The sequence below is a fragment of the Cololabis saira genome, chromosome 14 (assembly GCF_033807715.1).
Source record: "Cololabis saira isolate AMF1-May2022 chromosome 14, fColSai1.1, whole genome shotgun sequence".
NCBI classification, from domain to species: domain Eukaryota; kingdom Metazoa; phylum Chordata; class Actinopteri; order Beloniformes; family Belonidae; genus Cololabis; species Cololabis saira.
Window position 1 is genome coordinate 29,280,354 of NC_084600.1, and position 22,313 is coordinate 29,302,666.

General features: G+C 42.9%; 1 protein-coding gene across 2 annotated transcripts; it reads right to left on the reverse strand.

Annotated features, from left to right (window-relative positions):
- Nucleotides 1–7,923: 7,923 nt before the first annotated feature.
- On the reverse strand, nt 7,924–18,744 carry LOC133459935 (ubiquitin carboxyl-terminal hydrolase 2-like). Of its 2 annotated transcripts, none has more exons than XM_061740341.1 (12): nt 18,398–18,744; nt 13,023–13,070; nt 12,812–12,935; nt 12,592–12,703; nt 12,035–12,145; nt 11,782–11,846; nt 11,525–11,628; nt 11,323–11,403; nt 11,158–11,236; nt 10,313–10,420; nt 10,075–10,195; nt 7,924–8,699 (listed from the first exon to the last, which is right to left on the reverse strand). In XM_061740341.1, exons 1-12 carry the CDS (start codon nt 18,548–18,550, stop codon nt 8,594–8,596), a joined length of 1,212 nt encoding a protein of 403 aa, XP_061596325.1. In that variant the 5' UTR covers nt 18,551–18,744; the 3' UTR covers nt 7,924–8,593. The 2 variants fall into 2 exon arrangements, with proteins under 2 accessions (XP_061596325.1, XP_061596324.1); XM_061740340.1 differs by having other exon boundaries at nt 13,023–13,073; nt 18,398–18,743.
- Between the last annotated feature and the right edge of the window lie 3,569 nt (nt 18,745–22,313).

Here is a 22,313-nt window from a genome sequence, read left to right on the forward strand (position 1 = left end):
CAGATCAGTCCAGCCGATGCATCTATCCCCACTCTGGGTTTAGGAAGGTAACCGATAACAGCAGAGCGAGCAGGGAGCAGTGAAAGGACAGGTCAAACAGGGACGGGGAACACCGCTAGTACTGTGACTTCAAAGAAATATCACACCAATCACTAAAGGCCTCCTTAAACTGTGTTTGCTTAAATCTAATAATAGTAGGGTTTAACAAGCATTTAAATTGAATCTAGTTGCAGATTTGAGGACATTAGTATGCTTTCTGATGTTTTGTGTCTTAAAATGATCTTTAAAGTCTATATTTGTAACGATATAATGAATATAGATTCCGGCACAATCCAATTGAGATGAAATCATCACGTCAGCTCCCTTTCAGACAATTTAACAATGACTGGACTCAGCAGATATACTTTAATGATTACAGCGAATAATTAGTATTTTATTGTGGACATGAAATCAATTTTGCACATAAAACTATTGATTTCTTATAGGCCATACTGACTTCACAGGGTTAATGTTTAAATGTTGCATCCTTGTGTTTTCCAACCCGTGAAACTGCAGATCAGCTAAACCTGAGCTCTTTTGCAAGATCGCAATCATGTTCATTTTCAAGCACGGCTGCAGGTCCAATGTGAGACGTTGCAGAATACTTGGCACATACGTTAAACTGCAGACTATATCGGTTATGTATTACTGATAGTAGTTCCATTAAATCCCTGTAAACACAATTAAACATTAGGGGAAAAAAGGTTATTTCATTTTCACATTAATAAAACTACATTTCCATTTCTTAAAAATGGTGACTCATGAAAAGTCTTTGTGTTTATTTCAGGTGGTGGCATCTTTGGGCTGCTGAAGTACACCAACAAGATCTGATAGGTCTGGCTGAACGAAGACTTGGATGTTCAAAGATGATATGATGAAACTTTTTCTATCACAGTGTGAGATTTATTATTACTATTGCTATTAAGATGGGTTACATGAAGTTCATATGAGTATTTAGTGTGTTAACGGTAGAGGAGATTAAGAAAGAAAACATTATGGGAAGCTAGGCTAATAGCAGGTCAGAAACTACTCTAACAGCTGCTCCAATGCTAGGCTAACAGCTGCTCAGTTGCTAGGCTAACAGCTGCTCAGATGCTAGGCTAACAGCTGCTCAGTTGCTAGGTTACCAGCTGCTCAGATGCTAGGCTAACAGCTGCTCAGTTACTAGGCTAACAGCTAATCAGATGCTAGGCTAACAGCTGCTCAGTTGCTAGGCTAACAGCTGCTCAGTTACTAGGCTAACAGCTGCTCCAATGCTAGGCTAACAGCTGCTCAGGTGCTAGGCTAACAGCTGCTCCAATGCTACGCTAACAGCTGCTAGGCTAGCAGCTGCTCAGTTGCTAGGCTAACAGCTGCTCAGTTACTAGGCTAACAGCTGCTCAGATGCTAGGTTAACAGCTGCTCAGATGCTAGGCTAACAGCTGCTCAGTTGCTAGGCTAACAGCTGCTCAGGTGCTAGGTTAACAGCTGCTCAGATGCTAGGCTAACAGCTGCTCAGTTGCTAGGCTAACAGCTGCTCAGATGCTAGGCTAACAGCTGCTCAGTTGCTAGGCTAACGGCTGCTCAGTTGCTAGGCTAACAGCTGCTCAGTTGCTAGGTTAACAGCTGCTCAGTTGCTAGGCTAACAGCTGCTCAGATGCTAGGCTAACAGCTAATCAGATGCTAGGCTAACAGCTGCTCAGGTGCTAGGCTAACATATGCTAGGTTAAGAACTATATAGGAGCCAATTTTCACCATCTACAACAAATTAAAATGTAACAATTTCATGGCAGTTCAGACAAATGCTGTCAGGTATGTTTATGTTGCATACGTTTTTTTGCCAGACAGTTATTTACTTTATTACTACCTATTTTGTTTACCTGAGAAGATCTTTGGTAAAGTCCACATTACCAGGTCGATATTAATGTCTGGTGTAAAAAATATTTTTTTTACTAACTACTTACAATTACTTCATAACACTTCCTAAAACTTCATTTAATCTCTTTAATCACGACTTTTATGAGTATAGAGAAAAAATAAATTGTCTGAAACGCCCAAATCTGAATAAAACCTGTTTCCAAGATGATGATGATGATGAGGGCCAAGAGGAAGACATGGACATTAATTTTTCCGTATTGATTTTAAGTCCAAAGATGATTGAAGTTGACCAAAACATTTTCTTTTGTGATATAAAAAACCCATCTATCCATCCATTTTTTGATACTCTTTCATCTTTTGTGGGGGTGGGGTTGGGGAGTGGGGGGTATCCAGTATTCTGCATCTACTGAGTTAATTGAAATGAATGACATAATGACATAATTTGTTAAAAGTGATCTCTGTATTTAGTGATGTAGGGTGCAATTTACTGTAATTAGCCAGATTTTGTGATGACAGTACGAGCACATGGGAGGTGTCAGACCTCAGGTGTGTCTGCAGGTACATAAGCTGCACTGTTGTCATTCCTAAATAGATAAAATATCTCTGCAGGAGTGCTGTTTTTAAGCAAAGTATTTTTAATGAAATCTCTTTTCTAACTTAACTATGCTTTCAAACCCAAATGCTGTATTATTTGATGAAATCATTCAATGTATAAAATATATTTTCAACTCTCAATTTTCTTGAGTTTTTGTTTCTTTGGTGTATTTTAAACAACTTTTTAGGATATGATTATGGAAATAATTGTATATGTACACATTATCTCATATATATATATATATATATATATATATATATATACACACACACACACACACACACACACACACACACACACACACACACACACACACACACACACACACACACACACACACACACACACATATATATATATATATATATACACACATACATATATATATATATATGTATATATATTCATACATATATATAGCTTGTAAACAGTCATTTCTATATACACACACAAGTTATACAAGTTTGAAAATACACAGAATGTGTTTTACATGTTTTTTAGTGCAGTTGTTAAAGTGTTTGTTTTAAAGGTCCAATATTATGCATTTTTACTTTGAACGTTCTTGTTTTGTTAGATTGCACAGCGTGATTGACCCCCTGACAGCTCAGAAAATCAGAAGACTCAAGAGCAGGATGAGAACATTTCAGAGGAAGCAAAAACTCAAAATCAAACGAACAAAACTTCCAGCAGGAAGTTTAACAGGCTGAAGAGGAGACCACAACCTCAGTCAAATTTGAACCTTTGAAACTCAGGAAAAGCATAATAAGAGACATTTGATTCAAACAAAAGCCAACTGCGGAAGACTTCAGAGAAACTGCTGTGCAGACCAAACTCTTAACGCTCGGACAGCGAATGTGGCCACAACTTACATCATTAGTGGCCGTTAAAGTACCTTGAGAGAGAACCCGCTCGTTCCAGGGTGAGCGCCGTCGCCGCTGGACGGCAGGTTAATGATCAACTTCAAACACTAATTCATGGGATTGGCGAACGATTATCTGTTGTCAGTGCATTTGACAGATGAGGGCCAAAAGCCTACTTTGTGACACTCATCAACCAAATTGAGCTAAGTGATAAACTATTGGCAGGTTTTTACTTTTTGCATCCCATTGATCTGGCTTCTGGGCCGAACATTCGTGGTGTCTGCGGTGCATCTTCAAGTGGACTTTATCCTGTTCCAGGCCGTCACAGTTTTATGGTGCGATCATTAGTTATTGAAGTGTCAACACTGGAGCGCTGGGCAACCGGAGCGGGAACAGAACCGCCCCTCCACACAGGCAAATTACTGCTGATATCCTGAACCGTGTGATCAGCCCATCTGGCGTCCCTGGGAGCTGGAGGGACTGGGAACAAGCCAAGGGCTGGGGGAGGGGACTTACCTGTTTGTGTGTCACTTCAAGACAAACCAAAATAGTGGTAGGTGACAGGATAAGTAGAGTCAGGAGGACCCCTTTAACCTAAAAATCTGCAAAATCACATCTGGTTTGTTAAAAGTCCATCATGAAGAGACAATTTTTATATATATATATATATATATATATATATATATATATATATATATATATATATATATACATATACACACACACACACACACACATATATATATACAACAGCTCTGTCCCCTCGGTTTTGAGGGGGTGGAGGCCGCCTCCTCCTCTGTTACAGGTGGCGCCTTTTCTCTACCACACCAGGTAAAAGGATTTTGAAACAACAAATTAAGCACAATTAGGCCTTATGATTGACAGCTGTAACAGCCAATTAGCCAGCTGTCATCACTTTAACTACTTAGCTCTTAGCGTCTGTATCGGCTTCTGTGCTGCGAATAAGACCTAACAGAGCATAATTAGATTATATTTTAAAAAGGAATATGTTTTGCTGTTGATTTTAATACTTTTTTTCAATATTTTTATCCCCGATTTTTTTCCACCCATATTTCATCACCCAGTGCTCTACCTAAGCTACAGTCCTGGGCATTGCTCCCCTCTACCAACCCTGGGAGGGCCCTGCACTGAGCTCAGGTCTCCTCCTCAACCTGAGGAGTGAGCAGGCCGCATCTTTTCACCAGAGAGGGTGGGGCTTCTCCGGCCAGACGTAGCGCGTGGAAGGATCACGTTATTCCGGCCGGATCCTCCCCACCCCATCTGGTGCCCCGGTTGGCCAGAGGGGGCATGTATAGCCCAGGACTGCTGCATGTTTTTGTGAGGGTAGCTCACATTAGCCAAGGGAACACCGGGAGAACATGCAAACCCCACACAGAAAGGCCCTTTCGCCAACCCCACCCAGGGAGTGGGCGCTGAAGTCATGGGGGAACTAACACGCACTTCAGCGCCCACAGCGTCCCCGGCGGGAATCGGACCCAGGACCTTCTTGCTGTGAGACGGCTGCACTACCTGCTGCGCCACCGTGCCCCTCCACTGCGTCATTTCTGCCGCCGCCGTTAAAACAACCTTTGAAAACGGAGGTCCTCCCACCTCATCGTTTTCTCTCTGACGTTACTCAATTCAAATTCTTTTGCAGTGGTGACATCAAAAACAAGGATAATGTATGGTGACGTTACTTAGCATGGTAAGTTAGCATTAGCTAAGCCAAGCTAAAATCACTGAACTGAGGTAGGTGCGTTGCAACCTGCTCCCAGGTGTGCTCGCTCTGCATTTACAAAAACAAAAGAAAAAGAGGCTTCAAAAGCACTTATCAGAAAACCCATCGATGACATCACAGGGAGTTTTGTCCAGTTCTTCTTATACCCAGGTTTGTTTTGAAAATGAGACGTTGTTTGGTACATTATAACTGCCTGCTTCAAAAGTGTAAATAAATTGTAAATATATCTTGTACAGCGTTAGATGCTTTGAAATTGAGTTGTTTAAGAGGGTGAAAATGTTCCTCTGTGACCCGAACAGAGGAACAAAGAGTGGCTCTTCATCAAAATTCCCCCTTTATTCTATACTGAGACATGAATGAAGACATCAACTGCTTTGAAGTAGTTTACACGACACTAGTATAAAGAAATAATAAAAAACATTTTTGCAGAAACTCCATCACTTTGGGGTAATTTTCGTCTAAAAGTAAAATGACCAATTTTATTCATTTTGAACACATTGACCACATCCACTTTATAAGCTGCTGATGAATCCAGGATCCTCGCCGGCGTGGCACAGACCCGGATGTTTGTGTCTAAACTACTGTGTTGCGGCAGAAGCGCAGTCAGTTATCAGGTCTGATAACTTTATCTCTTCTCCTCCCAAACTGGCCTCATCACAGACAGATCACCTGCTCGGCCTCAGAAACCTAATCTCACTCTCTCACACACACACATGCACGCACCCACCCACGCATGCACGCACGCATGCAGTTCAGGTTTAGACTGACCTTAGACACACAACAGAAATTCTCCTTGAACACATATATTTTTAAAAATATTCTTCAGATTAAGTTGCGTAGAACAGATTAATTACCACCGTAATGAACTGTGAAATATAATATTTCTGCTCAAGTACACCAACAATGACATGAAAAGGCTGACAGGTGGAAGGCTCAGACGCGTCATTGATATGGTGTCAGGGTGCACAGCTCCCTCTCGCGGTGAAACTGCGTCATGCGCTTGTCTCATAAATCCAAAACAACAATCAGCTCAAACCAAATACTGTGGTCACACGCTCGATTACTCCTGATGGTGTTAGTCAGTACAACTGCGTAGAGAATCTGCTGGTGTTTACCTACACGATCTCACCAGATGGTACAAAGTCAGGGCGGTAAAGAAGATTCAAGACCTTTATTTGTTTACACCTATAGCATAAAGACTGAACCTTCAGGGCCTCTCTTGTAACGATTTCAAGCCGCTGTCAGTCACCGTTTGGCAACATGCAGAACTAACAGACTTACAAAGTTACTTCTTCCTGCTTTTCTTGGCTATTTAAACTTTTTTTTGAGGGGGGGGAGGGTGCAGTTGGTGAGATTGTTGCACAAGTTTCAAATCTTGGTATGAGATGTTGTCCTAGGAGGTATAAGAAGAACTGGACATATCATCTGTGATGTCACCAACAAGATTTGTGAAGAGTGCTTTTGAAGCCTCTTTTTCCTCGCTATGCACAGGGCCGTGTCGCAAAACGGGGAAACGGACGGGCTTGCAACGGTGGCTGGACCCTGCACACTTTATGTCCATCACAGTTGTCCATTTTAACCTTTGATGCTGATTAATATTACTTTATGTTTATTCAAGTGAACGCCAGAGCTGAAACGATGTCTGGCAGAGCTCCGCCGGCTCTCTTGGTCACATGGCCTGCAGCTTCAGCAGAGAGGCTGTTGGTGAATATCTGTTGCAGATCCTGCTGCCAATCAGAGGTCTGCGCCCCCAGTGGACTGTAAGTACGTTTATTTCTTTGCAAAGTTGGACTTTTAGACGTTACAGGCGAAACGTCCTCCAGAACAGAGAGCGTGAGCTGGAGTCTGACATTCTGACATTTCTCTTTAACCTACGGAGCCCCTCTGGTGACATTTGAAAAAAATAAAATAATGCGTGGCCACGCATTAATATCTCGTGGCCAAGAGTTATTAATGCGTGGCCGCGCATTATTTTATTTTTTTCAAATGTCACATGTTATTACTACACTCGCCATGAAAATACTCTTGCTCTTTAATATAAATAGACTATAATTACCGTTATTAATGATGAATAACCATCCCACCAAGGAAGTTGCATCCACGAAGTCCAGACAGTAGGTTATAATGCCATCCACGAGTAAAATAATGCGTGGACACAAGATACATAATGTGTGGCCACTCATTGATTATCTCGTGGCCACGCATTAATTATCTCGTGGCCACGAGATATTAACTCGTGGCCACGAGTTATTAATGCGTGGCCACGCATTATTTTATTTTTTTCAAATGTCACCAGAGGGGCTCCGTATTAACCTGCTCTTGAGCCCAAAGTTGTTTTTTGTTGTTTTTTCTCCAGGTCTTAAAACGGAGGAAAATTTTTCCTCTTCACTCATGAAGGAAGTGTCAAGTCATCAGGTTTGTACAAGCCTCCAAATTACAGAAAAAATAGCAGAAGATGGAAAAGAACCAGAGTTTCTGCTTCAACAGAATTGAATCGGTTATTAAATGACAAAATATGCAAGAGACCCCGACTTCCAACATGAAGAGCCATTTAGCTGCAAACAACTGCTTTGATTGTGTACATGTTCCTTACAGCCCACCGAGACACCTACGTGTTGCTTTACTGCAGGATGTGCCTTTAAAGGAACAGCAGAGGCTCATGGGAAGATGTGCTGGGCTGCTGTGGATGTCATTGCTCACTTTAACTCAACCTCCAGGAGGTTAAACTCTCCCTGATCCTTCAGTTCAGCTGCATCGTTGAGATCAATCGTACCAGCTGAGGGGAACCAGACCGGTTCTTTGCATTTAAGAGGAAAAGAAATCGCATCACACTGTGCAAGTTAGTGATAAACTTTAATAATTCATACACGCTGAAATGCCTCAGACGTGACATCAGGACCGTGCGGCGTCCACACGCATCCACACGGCTGCCTCGGTTTGTTCCACAGTTCAGTCGCTGTCATCCTTAAATACTGTACAAAAATAAAAGGTTGTTTTGACGAAGGACAACAGAAAACATTGTAGGCGGAGCCCAAAAGCTTTTAAGTGACACATATATACATATATACATATACATATATGTATATATATATAAATAATGTGGACTTGCAGCTGCTGATACAATGTTGATATTAAATAGAATAAATTATGTGGCTGTTGGTGTGAGCAGAATCCTCGTGTCCTTGAGTTTGTGTCCTCAAAGCTGCTGATCCAGCGCCGAGCACCCCAAGGTGAAGGCCTAAACGTGTCCGTGGACGGCCACCGCCGGCCCGGCCCCCTGCTGTTTCCCGAGGGTGGAAGCGGCTGAAATCCTGAAGAACAGGTACGCCTTTTTAAAAAAGAAAATTCACTCAGACGCAAGTCAAGAGTCTTTCTTCATCCTCGCGTCCCTGTGCCTCGTACGCAGGACTCTCCCCCTCCGCTAGGTGGCGCCCTCTCCCCGCTGGCGGCGCCTGGCCTCCCGTTGAGTCAGGATGAGTTTTGCTGGTCGCCGCTCCGCAGGGCCTAGAGGCGGCATGTCTGGTATTTGCTGTGTGAGGAGGGGGCCAGCTCGTAGAAGAGGACGTAGGCGTTGCTGCTGCGGACCTGGCTGGAGGAGATGGGGCTCACCCTGAACAGAACAGAGAGTCCTCGTTGCAGTGAATCGTGTTGAGAATGAACACACGCCGAGCTGTTTACCCACGTCCTCGCACAAATACGGGTGCACACCAAGACATGTGGTTATAAGCACACAAATACGCCCGATACATTCAATACCGGCAGGACGAGGTGCTGTTATGTAACTACAGTCATGTACATAAGGTACCAACCCCTTATTTTTGGTTCTGGTGCAAAAACATGATAAAAAAAGGCTTATTATTAGAAGTCATGTGGGCAATACTAAGTACCCCCGCTAGCTGCTTCCAAAAGATTTAAGCGGATAACTTCCCAATCCTTAGCACCTGCAGATGTGCAGAACTCTACAGAATAGGGCTGGGCGATATATCGAGATTTTAATATATATCGATATATTTTCAAACGCAATATGGTACAAGACAATATCGTTTATACCGATTTTTAAATTTTTTTTTATGATTTTGATATAGCTTATTTTGTGACAAATTGACTTGAATGTTTTATTTGAGATTTGCACACATTTTTTGTTATTTGCACAACTGTCAACCTCAGTGGAAAAGTCTGCCTGTTACTGTCTACACTGTATTAATTGCACAGGGTATTTTAATTGTTATTCAGGAAAGCGATATTTGTTTTATTTTATTCAAGAAGCATTTTTATTCTATATATGCAGGCAGTTTATTTTTATTTCATTTGTTTTATACATTTTGATATTGTGCAGACCTCTGTTAATAAAGGAACCTGTGTGACATTTGGCACGAGGCTTTGTATTAAAACTGACTGTTTTTTTAAGGGTTTGCCTCAGAAAAAAATGAAGCTAACAGAGATGCTATGCTATAATGCTTTGGGGGAAACCCCAGTTATGGTACAGAAAAAATATCGATATATATCGAGTATCGCCATTTAGCTAGAAAATATCGAGATATGACTTTTGGTCCATATCGCCCAGCCCTAATGCAGAAACAGCTGTTTTTGGCAGGTTGCATAACACAGTGCAAAGAGGGACAGACATAAGCCATGATCTTAGAGAAGCAACCGAAGACAATAATCCAAAGAACCGATCTGCAACAGTGGGGCTAAAAATAAAGATAAATAAAAGAATGACCTTAAAAAAAGATGGCTGTTAAACAGATTCATAAAAAGGAATAACGGTCAAAAAACTGTTTTTACTAATACCGAGACAAATGATTTCTATTGTTTTTACTCACATAAACACGTTTAATAGGAGGGGCTTCTAACTTTTGCACATGACTTTAAAACGAGTTTCTCTCCCTTCGTCAGCAGGTACATACACAAAATTAGTCGGCACGGTTTATCAGCCGGTCTGATAAGATGATACAGAAGTAACTGGATGAAGTGAGATCTGATACCTGGAGTCATTGTAGTGGTACCACTCCCCCAGGGCCGGGTTCCTGCAGTAGGCCGTGTAATGGCCTCCCAGGGTGCTGCCCACGTGGTTGGACACGGCGTACAGGTTATACACCGGGTGCTCTGCAGGAAGACGTCACACGCTGGTCATTCAACGCTGCTCAAGTTCTCACTTTTCATATGCAGCTGACCTTCCTAACCCCCCCCGGTGACGGTGTGTCACGTCTGGCAGGCACTCACCTCCCGCCTCGGCTGAAAACTCCCGCATGTCCAGATCTTTCACAGGAAAGTTGACAAACGTGCAGAGTTTGCTGGCTCGGACGTTCGAGTCTGAGAAGCGCTTCAGGTCTGAGGGGAGGAGCCGAGTCAAGGAAGACGATCTGGGTTACGCTGGTGGCGCGTGAACGGCAGTAGGTCAAAAATATGTACCTTTAACTGTCCTTTAATCCATAGCTTCTATTAGAATAATAGGTTTATTTTTTTGTTTTAAATGCAACTTTGTTTCAATTCCACCTGTCCTCCGTGGCACACGCCCCCTGGTGTTCAACGCCAGGAATCACGGTAGCACAAGGAGTTTACGTAACTGCTGTTAGAAGCGAGCAGTGCCATGTGTGCGTGGATTAAATAAAACAGACGCACCATAATTAGCTCAGTGTTTGTTGAATTGAATCCTGAAGTGGCGGTCTGTGACGGCTCCAACTTCAGAGTTTGTTTCATGTCAAACTTCTGACTTGAAGCCCAGAAATTGCCACTCCTGCGTGCTCATTTTTACATTGTAAAAGCCTGTATTTGCGTGTTTAGAGCAAAAAACTACGAATAAAACACTACCTTGAACTCAATTTCATTTAATTAAAAACAGACGTTTACTCCTCTTTTGGGGAGGCGTGGCTTAAAGAGACGATAATCACAATTAAGTGGTTGACACAAAATGGCAAAGGGAGTTTTGAGAGTCAAAAAGTGTAATAATAAAACACTAAAACTGTAATAGATTACCAAAATTACGACACAATGTCTAAAACATGAACAGGAAGATTACAATGATTTAAATGCATCTGCAGGCGGCAAAAGTGCGAGAAAAAGGATACGGAGCACGAGAATCTGAGGGAACTTCTGAATGCTGAACCTCTTGGTGCATTTTCTCCTGGCCTTGCATCTGTTGCACGTCTGAAACAGAAACAGATGAAGAGTGGGCGGTGAGATGCTGCTTTTGTAATGCTCCTATTATATCACCGGCATGCGAAGCCTCTTACCGGCCTCTCGTCTCCATCCAACACGTCTTCTTTTGTGAAGAGTCTCAAGCAGTCTCTGAGAGTCACCTCGCTCGAGCTTTTCTGTGAAGCCACAGAGAACAACGCCATGTCGATAAAAACACTCACAGTCTCCATGTTTACGCCGTGCACGGCGCGCAACGGATCCGAACAAGATGCACCGCGTCGGTGGGCGGGGCTTTACCTGTGCAACAGGGATAGACAGATCCCAGAACGGGTCGAACACGGTGGAGCGGAAGCCGCAAACGGTGCAGGTCAGAGAGCTCTTCAGCTGTCCCACGAAGAGGTCTGCAACCAGGAGGAAGAGGAGACACTGAGCATGCATACGTACGCAGCTTCCTCAACAATCCCAATCATTTTCCTATCTGACACCAGGGATATGTCTGGATACACGGGGTTTAACTCTGATTTCTAGGAGGAAGAACCTTAAAAGTCACCTACCGACGACTTTACTGTCCTCTCTCTCCAAGTACATGTTCCACATCCGTTTGCCTTTCTCATCATCCCTGGGGAGGGAATAAAACACTCAATTTAAGACCGATTCTTCAAGTCCTGCTCAGTTACATGTTTGTTTTATAATAATTAAACATTTTTTTGACAACTGTAGGAAGATCCGGCCTGTGAGAGATGTCCGGAGCGTCGGCGGGTTATAAGTAACTCACTGGGGACAGAAGTGACTGATGTGTTGACTTACGAGAGGTGGTCAAAGTCCTCGGCGGAAACACTCCGGCGCATCGTCACCCTGTTCACCTCGTTGTGCAGGCCGTCCAATAAGAAACGCAGAAACTCCTGGGCGTCCTGCTGACTGCAGAGGGAGGGATCTCTGTGTTACTGCTCATTTTTCCTCATCATTCATTCAATAAACTAATTTTCTTTGCCAGTCTGGCGCATTCAGGTGTAAACATAATGCCAAGAGGGGAGAACATCAGCAATGATCTACAAAAAGCAACTGCAGCTGCATATCAATCTAGAAGCTCAGAGATCGCCAAAGTTGAGCAACAATGACACAAACGTCATTAATATTACCAAAAACAGGAGGCGTACTTAGATTTTACACACATTTTGTCTCAGTTTTCCGTTAAATAAATACAGATGCTGCTGTTCGTCTGAGTTTTACTAATCAATTTTTTTTAAATCACCCTCTGACCTGTAAAGGCCTTTGACTTGAGAGAGGGTCTACTTTCTTCTGCACATGACGGACCAACAAGCGCATCTGAAAGAGGCGTTCAGCCATGGGAAGGAAAGACTTACTTGCAACCAACAAATTTCGGAGCGAATCTCTGGATCTGGCTCCTGAAGTCCGAGGGACTGATGGCCTCGATGTTCACGGAGGTCCACAGACTCTGAGTCAGCTTTGCAAACTCTGAGGTCGTTAAAAAGAAACACAGACGACAAATAAAAATCACGCATACGCAGTGATAACAAGGAGTGATTATCGATCAGTCACAAGCGCTTCAGGGTCTCGTCGTACCCTCCATGAGGGCCACGTTGGTCCTGGAGTTGTTGTTGAGGTCTGAGCGGTGGATGTTTCTCAGGCAGTAGTCCCTCAGCTCCAAGGTGTTACTCAGACACTGCAGGATGGAGTTCATGAAACACTGTGAAGAGTTAAAAACACAATTAGAGGATTCAGACTAAACTGTTGCTTTGGGTTAGAGATTTATCGAGCAGGAGGTGACGCCTACCGTGTTTCCCAGGTTTCTCAAACCCACCAATCCCTGAGGACTCTTGTTCTGCTGAAGAACAAAAAGAAAACGTTACATAGGAACGACCTAGTTAAGAAGCTGTGTAGAGTTTAGCCACAAAAGTACAATTTTTCTGACAGTTTTACTGAGTAAACAGCAAAAGCGGGCCGCAGCATTTTCTAATTTGGCTCCTCAGAGGTCCGACATACAGCAAGTACGGAATTATGGATAATAAACCCATATTATCGACAACAGTAGGACTAACAGAGGGGTTTCAGGTGGAAGTGGGAGTGCATCAAGGATCAGCCCTGAACCCCTTCCTCATCTGTCGTAGTGATGGACAGATGAGGTCAGACAGGAGTCAACATGAACTGTGATGTTTGCAGATGACACTGATCTGTAGTGAAAGTAGGAGGGAGGTGGATGAAAACCTTGAGGGGTGCCTGAGAAAAGAGGGATGAAAGTCAACTGCAGGAACTAAGGCTTAAATACTTTAACTGTTGAGAGCAACTGGAAGAGGCGAGGAGGGTTTACAAGAGTTGAGGTGGCAGGTCTGAACACGCCAAGAGTTCCTTTGGGCAACAGGATTGGGAGCGAGGGACATCAGCCGGACGCCTTGGAGACGAGGCAGCAGAGGCTAAACCGGGCCGGGTTGGTCACATAAAGAGGAGGGGGAGTGAAAACCCCGGCGGGCCAGGCTGAAGATGAAGCTGCCCGGCAGGAGATACGGCGCCGAAGAGCAGAGAGATATCCAAGCGCGGTAAAACAGGATTTACAAACGCTTGGAGGGGGAGAGGGACGGATGAGAGAGAAATGAATAATCTGCTGCCTCGTCCACTAAATGAGAAACGCTGACGGAAGTAAAAGAAGGACAACAAAGGAAACAATTTGTATTTTTTGTTGAAATATATTTGATTCTTTAAATGGTTTTATACAACATTTATAGCACTATTTGTGCCAGTCTCTCTCTCTCTCTCTGTTTTTTATTTCTCCACAGAAACAGCATTTTAAGATGTTTTTTTTGATGATGCTGCGTTAGTTACCCTGGTTATGTGTCCAATAAAATCTCACTGCTACAGGAGACGCCACTGGGACACGGAGCCAGATCAGACCACTGCGACGGACCAATCAGACGCTTGGGAATAGAGCAGTTGATGGGGGTGGGGGTGGGGCAACCCTCCCAGGTTTTTTATTTACAGTAAACAGGTAAATCAGAGTAACTCCCAGTTTACAGGTACTTGTGAATTTCTAGATCAGAGGTTAAGAAAAAAGCATGCGGAAAGTTTCCACATGAATGAGTGACTGTTTCCCGCTTAACTTATTGTTTAATCCTCCCGTTCACGCCACATTTAGCGGCTCGCACAGGACATCGATGTGAAGAAACCGCTGTATGCCGGGGCCGCCGTTGTGACGCCTGTGTGTGACGAAACCTCACAGCACCGTGTGCTCTGAGGAGATGACAGTCTGTCTCGACACGCATCGCTCACATGGCCGTGACGTCACCAGTGAGCAAAGCTCCACGAAGGATCTGTGGAACATGGCGTGCTTCACATCTCTGGCGGTGTAACTGATAATCCGGTTCAGATGTGGACATGTCTGCCAGTATAGAGTTACTCATCTGTAGCTCATGTTCATGCAGAGGTCAAGAAACCAGCGTAAAACTGCTGATAGAGTGGGTTTTTCCTCTTCAATCAAGGCTGCTAACAAACTTTCCTTCACAGTCTGAACAGTCACAACGTCGTATCAAATCACTGAAGCCAACTTGTAGCCATATGGACTGTTTTACACTGAAATCCAGTCACTTTTGTACCGTTTAAATTCAAGTGTACAATAAACGCTTTTTTGATCTGAACCAGCGAGAAAGGAAACGTCTGGTGATGGCTAACGTGTTCAAACGTGCCGCTGTGAAGGAGCGTCTTCACAACCCGGATACTGGTTTCCACCTTTGTCGTATGCCAAAGAGTTCACCTGTGTTACCTCCTGGATGGATGTGATCGTAATACGATAAATGCAAAGAAACATTTGTTCACATCATGAGCTAGCATGAGCTAAGTTAAGTAAAGTAAAGTAGTAAGCTTTTGGTGACGGCGGTAATGTGGGCGTGTGTTCAAAATGATGGTCAGGCTTGCCCTGTGTGTTCATTGCTTATTTTTTAATTAACTAGTGTTGGGCGGAGTCTCAGAAATCTGTGCATGACATCACAGAGAGTTGTCGAGTTCTTTTTATACAGCTCATGGCTACATGAGCATGCATCTTCAGGTGTTGAAAGCATACAAATAATGGTCTTAGGAGGTTCCAATTTAAATTCTAGCAGAAAAAACGAAACAAAAAAAGAGCAAAAATGCATTAAACTGATCTCTTCTAAGCATTTACACTGCACAGTCACCAACTTTCCAGTTTCTAGAAGCTGGAAAATCCAATTCATGCATCTTCAGCACTGATGGCGTCTCCACGAGAGTTCACAGACTTGAGACCCGTGACTGGATGAGGAAGCGTAGTGACAGAGTAACATGATGATTAGGACCGCGTCAGCATGGACGCGCATTAACGCCTCTGCTGACGAGCTTCGTGTGGACATAACAGCATCGAGGCTTCAGCTACAGCCAGCATAAACAAGCGTACACTGTAAACCCAGCAACGATGCTGGCTCCCTTTCTACAATTCACATCTTTGTTCTCGTTAATGCATGTGTATCAATAATTTTTTTCTTCTTAATTGTCTCAGAGCCTCGTGTCACTATGCAGCTCCAGAAACCTGCAAAACCTCAGAATAGAAATGTGGCAAAAGCTTTCAGCAGAAAGCCACTGCTCTGCTGCATCCGAACGTGGCCATATGGTGCGAGTCCCAGTCCGCCGCACCTCTGACCAGCAGGGCCCGGCACACTCAGCGGGCGCCTCCTGATTTAAAGACAGCCGTCCAAAACTCGAGGAGGCGAGGCGCTTGGTTAATCTTCACTGCTCTCCACCGGTTGGCAGGACTTCAAAGAGCCGGAGAACGTAATGTCCTGAATCTGCGTGCCCGCTGAGGGCCACCACAGATTACACGGAGGAAGCGGCGCTCCTGCACACGGACGCCGTGCCAGCCATGCCACTCCTTTAAAAAGAGCTGCGCGCACTAATGTTGGGAATCAAAACAGCAGCGTGATAATGTTTTGACATTTGTACTTTGAGGACATTTGCAGAAAACACAAGGTTCTTGAATAAAACCGAGATAAAATTCAACAGATTGAGTCATTTAAGGTGACAAGAGAGACAAAAAAAAGAGAGTATTTTCTTTCTGACTTTATCAATTTATCAGAAGCATGGCTACAAATGCATGTTTCGGGGTTTATTGAGGGTGCTGTTGTAGATTAATGTTACTTGCTGACCATCCAGCTGTGGTTGAGGCCTTTCACTCAACCTAAGATGCGTGTCTGCTGCTGATTCTTAAACTAAAGCTCTTAAAAACAGCGCAAAAGAAACACACGCCGTGGCAACGGCGTCCTCGGACTGTGTGGGTTGTTCACCTGTGACCTGAGGCTGTAACGCCACAGACCCACATGGACGCAAATATGTGCTGACTGTGGGCAGATTCGTGCACTAACAAAACGTCCTGAGCGCACGATAAGATGTACTTCCTTGGACACATTCCTTATCAGCAGCTCTCCTTCCCATTATGCAACCACCACCTCACTGGGATTGTGATGCGGGCATCTACTGTTGTTCACACCTCCACACTGTGTTCCTGCCCATGGTGTGTGTGTGTTTACAGCTCAGTACTTCTCCACTGAAGGGCCTTAAGGTCACATTTAACCCTGTACACAGGACTGCATTTCATTTCAGTGACAGCTGTGGTTGCACGCTTTAATTTTCACAACATTTTTATTCAGATATTGCCCTTCAGCCCGGCCTCCGTGACCTCCGAGTGACAGCACCGACTGGTGCAGGTCCAAGTTTCTTTTTCTTTAGCAGACATTGTTTTATTTTCATGCTTGAGTGTTTGTTTTGCTTGTGCGCTGCAGAGCACGTCAGGTCTGGGTCTGTCTGGGAAGTGCTGCACTAATAAAGTCCTTGTGAAAACCTCGTTAATGTGACATTTCAGCAGCAGTTGTCACCTCTTTTCTGAGCAGAAATAGTCTGCAGCTTTAAATAGAAACAGAAACTTGCATGAGCACAGACCACAAGCTTCATCTAAAGCTATCATCTTTGAAAATATATGAATATATATTACAATATATCCCAATATATTGTAGGGATATATTGTAATATACATATTAGCTATGATGAATTTTGAATCTGGACGGCAGCGAAATTAAGTGGATTGGTTTAATGACAATGAATTTGGTTGAATTGAAACATAATTGAACTTAATTTATTTTTGTTATTTGGACTGTAGGATTTTTCAATTTTTTCTTTTTAACAAAAAAAAAGGGTTAGTCTGGGTATTGCATCCTGATATTTATGGGATCATATTTAACGATAACACCCGAGAATCACGTATCATAATCACAAAGTGTCAGTAATTCCCCTTCTGGACCGATGAGGTATTACTACATTTATCTGAATTATGGTGATAAGTTTTTGTCGACTCTCGCAGTAAAAAAAAACAAAACTAATTTAAAACACAACACGCAAAACTTCTAAACTGCATAGAAATGTATTTATTTTATATCAAAAAATAAAGTGCTTTGATTTAAAGTTTAAAGTGCCTTAATAGTATTGAACTTGCATGACTGTACAGACAGCCAACCATGCTAGCACCTGAAATATCCTATTCTATGCTATGTATGTCCACATCAGCCAAGATGTAGAATAAGCTACAGGTGAAGGTCGGAAAATTAGAATATGGTGGTCAAAAGTTAATTTATTTCAATAATTCAACTTAAAAAGGTGAAACTCACACATTACATAGTTTCATTACATTCAAAGCAAGATGTTAAACCTTTATTTGTTATAATTTTGATGATTGAATTGTTCTAATTTTTTTCAGATTTTTTAATTTGGGGTTTTCATAAACTGTGAGCCATAATCATCAAAATTATAACAAATAAAGGCTTGAAATATCTCACTTTGCATGTGATGGGAAATAATATATTTGTTTCACCTTTAGTTCAATTTACTATTAATGAAGTTTTGCAATATATTCAAAATTTTCCAACCTTCACCTGTATAGTATGACGTCATTAAATAAGAGCATAATATATGTCCGTATTGGTTCAATACGGAACGCAACTTTTAAGGCTGATTTATGGTTCCGCGTCACACCAACGCAGAGCCTACGGCGTAGGCTACGGCGTAGGCTCTGCGTCGATTTAACGCAGGACCATAATTCAGGCTTTAATTCCCAATTACGTAACAATTCCGTATTTCACGGGACGGGTTTCAACCCTGACTCACCTTGGCCTGGTTGATGATCAGCCCCATGAAGGTGGACACCAGCATGGAGCGGGAGAACGGCGCACTCCTGCGCCGCAGGTTGGGGTTGTCCAGCGGGAACGCGGCCGGTTCCTCCGGCACCGTCACCGTGTACGAGTGTCGCATCGACGGCATGCCGGCGCTGGTGAGGACTATGTCCGATGCAGGGACGGTGTGGAGTCCGTGAAAAAATCCCCCCCGGAACGGGTCGATAAAACACGGCGAAGTGAAAGTTGACGTTTATATAAAAAGGAGTCGACGCAGCTTTCTGTCTTCGTCTCGCACCTGTACACACAACACTACTGTGTCGAAGTGACACGGACGACGCGCGTGTGGCGGAGTTTTTACCGTGTGCGTGAACGCCCCCTCCCTCTCCCAAATGAACGGTGCTGCGTTTGGGTCCTGTCGGAAACGTCTAAACTATGCTTATAATGCGTCGTAACAAAGATCTTAGACACTAAAGTCAACGTATTAACCTTCGTCTGTTGGTCGCCACCGACCCGTTCTTAGGTTTTAAATTAATAAAACTACCACAAAAATGCGTTTATTGCATCAAGGCTTTTTGACTCTGTCAGGAACCTTTATTTCAACAAAATAATATCCAACATTTTTTTTTTTCACTAAATTATAAAATGCTCTGGTTGAAATTGTTACCTTTTACTTTTCTTCCATTTCCTTGAAGTAAATGGGTCGAAATGTACCCATAACACCATAGATGTTACTATACCTGTAGTTAATAATATTAAAATGAAAAAATAACTGAAACAAATTTATTTAAGATATGTGTTCTAATACCTCTCCATAATAGCCAGGTAACACAAAAACCTTTTATTTATTCATATGATTCTCTTGAGGCTCATTTTACCAGTTTTTAAAATTGAAATTAAGGGCTATACTGACAAAAAAAAAGGCCCAGAGTCCCATACCAAAAATATTAAAACCAATATTTTCATGGATAAGGAAGCCTAACAATGTAACCAAGAGATGAGAAACAAATTGGATGATGGATGATTGCTTTTAGTGTATTTTAGAGATAATTTAAAACACGGGTCAAAACCGACCCGTTAACATCGGAGATGGTAACAGAAAGCTAACACCAGACAAAGGTTAAGAGAAAGAAATGAGATTCAGAGCAATTTAAAAAGTCTAATATTGTCAGCTTCGCATCGTACTTTTGGATGAAGAAAATCAAGCGAGTTAGCTACTGGAATACTTGACTAGTCCTGAATGCACTAATGTATAATATTTTACAAGATTTATACTCTACAACAGTGGTCCTCAACCTTTTTTCAGTGATGTACCCCCTGTGAAATATTTTTTCAGCCAAGTACCCCCTAACCAGCACAAAGCACTTTATTAAACATAAAAATATTGCTGCTATGCTGTGATTGACAGGTGAAGCCAGGTGGCATTTGACAGGTTAGGTGGAACCATCCTGGTGTGGGGGATACTCTGGGGTTTTAGGATAATAAGTTGAATAGCCTACTCCTGAAGAAAAATTCATTTTATGAACTTAGACTTACTGTATATTTTCCTCAATTATTTATGAAATATTTATTTTTAATGGATTTTTGCATGGATGCTACTTTTTAAATATATGTATATTTTAAAATCTCACGTACCCCCAGGGGTACGCGTACCCCCATTTGAGAACCACTGCTCTACAAGATACAACTGCATCTCAGAGCCAAATTAAATCATCTTATGTATAGTATATCATTTGTCAACACATAATATTTCACACTGAAATATAATTGTGAGTATCCAACAAACTCCTAAATCAACAAAATATGTGATTAAATGTTCAGAAGTTACAAAAGATTAAACAAAAAGCTTCAGAATAAATGACAGGTACATTTTATTGCTTTTGGCTGGACTCAGACCGAAGCAGCAGAGAGATGGAGGCTAAAGGGGGACTGCACTGCAGTTTTGAGATATTTGTACTTTGATAATTACATTTTATGCTCTTTAAACTCCATCTTTTCAGACAGTCAGCACATCAGAGCAAATAATGCGGCCCTTCAGCCGAGGAACCATGTGAACAAAAGTACCGGTGTGCTTTGTGGATGAAGGAGACAGATATTAAAGAATTCCTTGATTCTTTTATTAAATTCAGCGGCCACAGGAAAACAAAACTGGAAGTCTTGTTACGAGGGATTTCTCTGGGAGGATCCTGGTTGACTTTGAGCTTTCAACTGTGGGGCGTCTTGGCACATTTCTGAGTCTGATAAGAAACCTGATAGCTGTCTTGTAAATCTGTACATGTTCTTAAACTCATTCGTCTTGAGAATCTGGGACGACATTAACTGGGCAAAGTTGAAAACTGTCAGTCATGTGAAGCCATAAAGAGAGGATCAACCACTTTATGTGGCATTGAGAGGAGGGGAAAGTTCACAGGTGCTCGTCTCCCTTCTGCCATTATGTGTATTCTTTAAGGTAAAAAAAACATCTATTTATAAGCAAATACAACCTCAGAAGAACAGTAACATAGTTCTGATGTTGCTTTTCTGTTGAGTTTGGGCTCATTCTTCTGTCATGTGACCCAGTGTCAGCGAAGCTTTGTCTGACAGCATTTCAAGGGAGTCCAGGTCCTGCCGGTGCAAAGCGAGCCCAGGCCTCGTAATGAAGAGCTAACACCTCCCGTTTGGTCTCACCTGTAGGACATTGTTCCAGAAGTCCTGTTCTTTATTCAGTTGCACTGCTTCTGTGTTCCTGTTGGACAGAAGCCATTTCTCCTGGAGACCCGTCCAAAACAAACTTATTTAATCTCGTTGTGATTATGCCGTCACGGACTTCAACATTCAAAATGTTTAGTGAGACTTGGAGGGTCTCAAAGGGAGAGATTTGACTCAGGTGTTACAGTGCCAGGATAGCCATCAGCTCTGGCGTCGGAAACATTAACGTGTTCCATCACCTCTGCAGACATCTGATTTGTGAGGCATCACATCAAACTACAATGGCATGGAATAAAAAAAATAAAAGTGCATGAAACACGTCAGCGAGGAAACACCTCGGGCACTTCTCACACCCCTGACTGACAGAAAGCCTCCACAACCCTCAAACTCCATGATTACCACTCACAGAAGAATGCAGTCTGCTAACTTTGACAGCGTCTGAGTCTCTCAGTGCAACGGAGGTCACGGAGCAGAGAGGGCGGGTTTATCAGGCACAGGAGAACTCGTTAAGTAACACCATGCATGGGTGAAGGTCAGATGAATGATCTGGGAGATACTGAGAAAACAAAACATAATTATCAGCAGATGAACTTTTATCTTTGCATTACTTCCTACATGTAGCATCGCGGGGTAGTAAAGTCAGTTATTGTGTGTTGTTGATAAAGCTGTTTTTGCCTCAAAGGAGAAAATACTCAATTCTAATATCCTTGAAATAATATCCGATACAAAAAAAAAATCCCTTTTTCTGCTGAAAGTGGCAGTTTTGCTGATTGAAGCTATTTTACTCTTCAGATCTGTAGCAGCAAAGGACAGGAGCTGCAGCGTTTCCTTTGCTGCATCTGGTCCCGTATCCTTATCTGTATGGCACTGGGATGTTACACAAGCGAGATAGGCCATGCACGGCTGGGATGCCGTGTCAAACATAAATAAAAACAGAATGTAATGTCTCACAGATCTGATAAACTCCTGTTTTATTCCCAGTAGAAGATAAACAACACATCGGATGTTGAGCTGCAGCTGCTCTCTGCCAGAGCTGAAATGAGGAACGCTCTGGTTGCAGCTGGAGCAGCAGGTGGAGCAGCAGGTGCAGCAGCAGCTAGAGCAGCAGCTGGAGCAGCAGGTGGAGCAGTAGCTAAAGCAGCAGCTGGAGCAGCAGCTGGAGCAGTAGCTAGAGCAGCAGGTGGAGCAGCAGCTGGAGCAGCAGGTGGAGCAGCAGCTGGAGC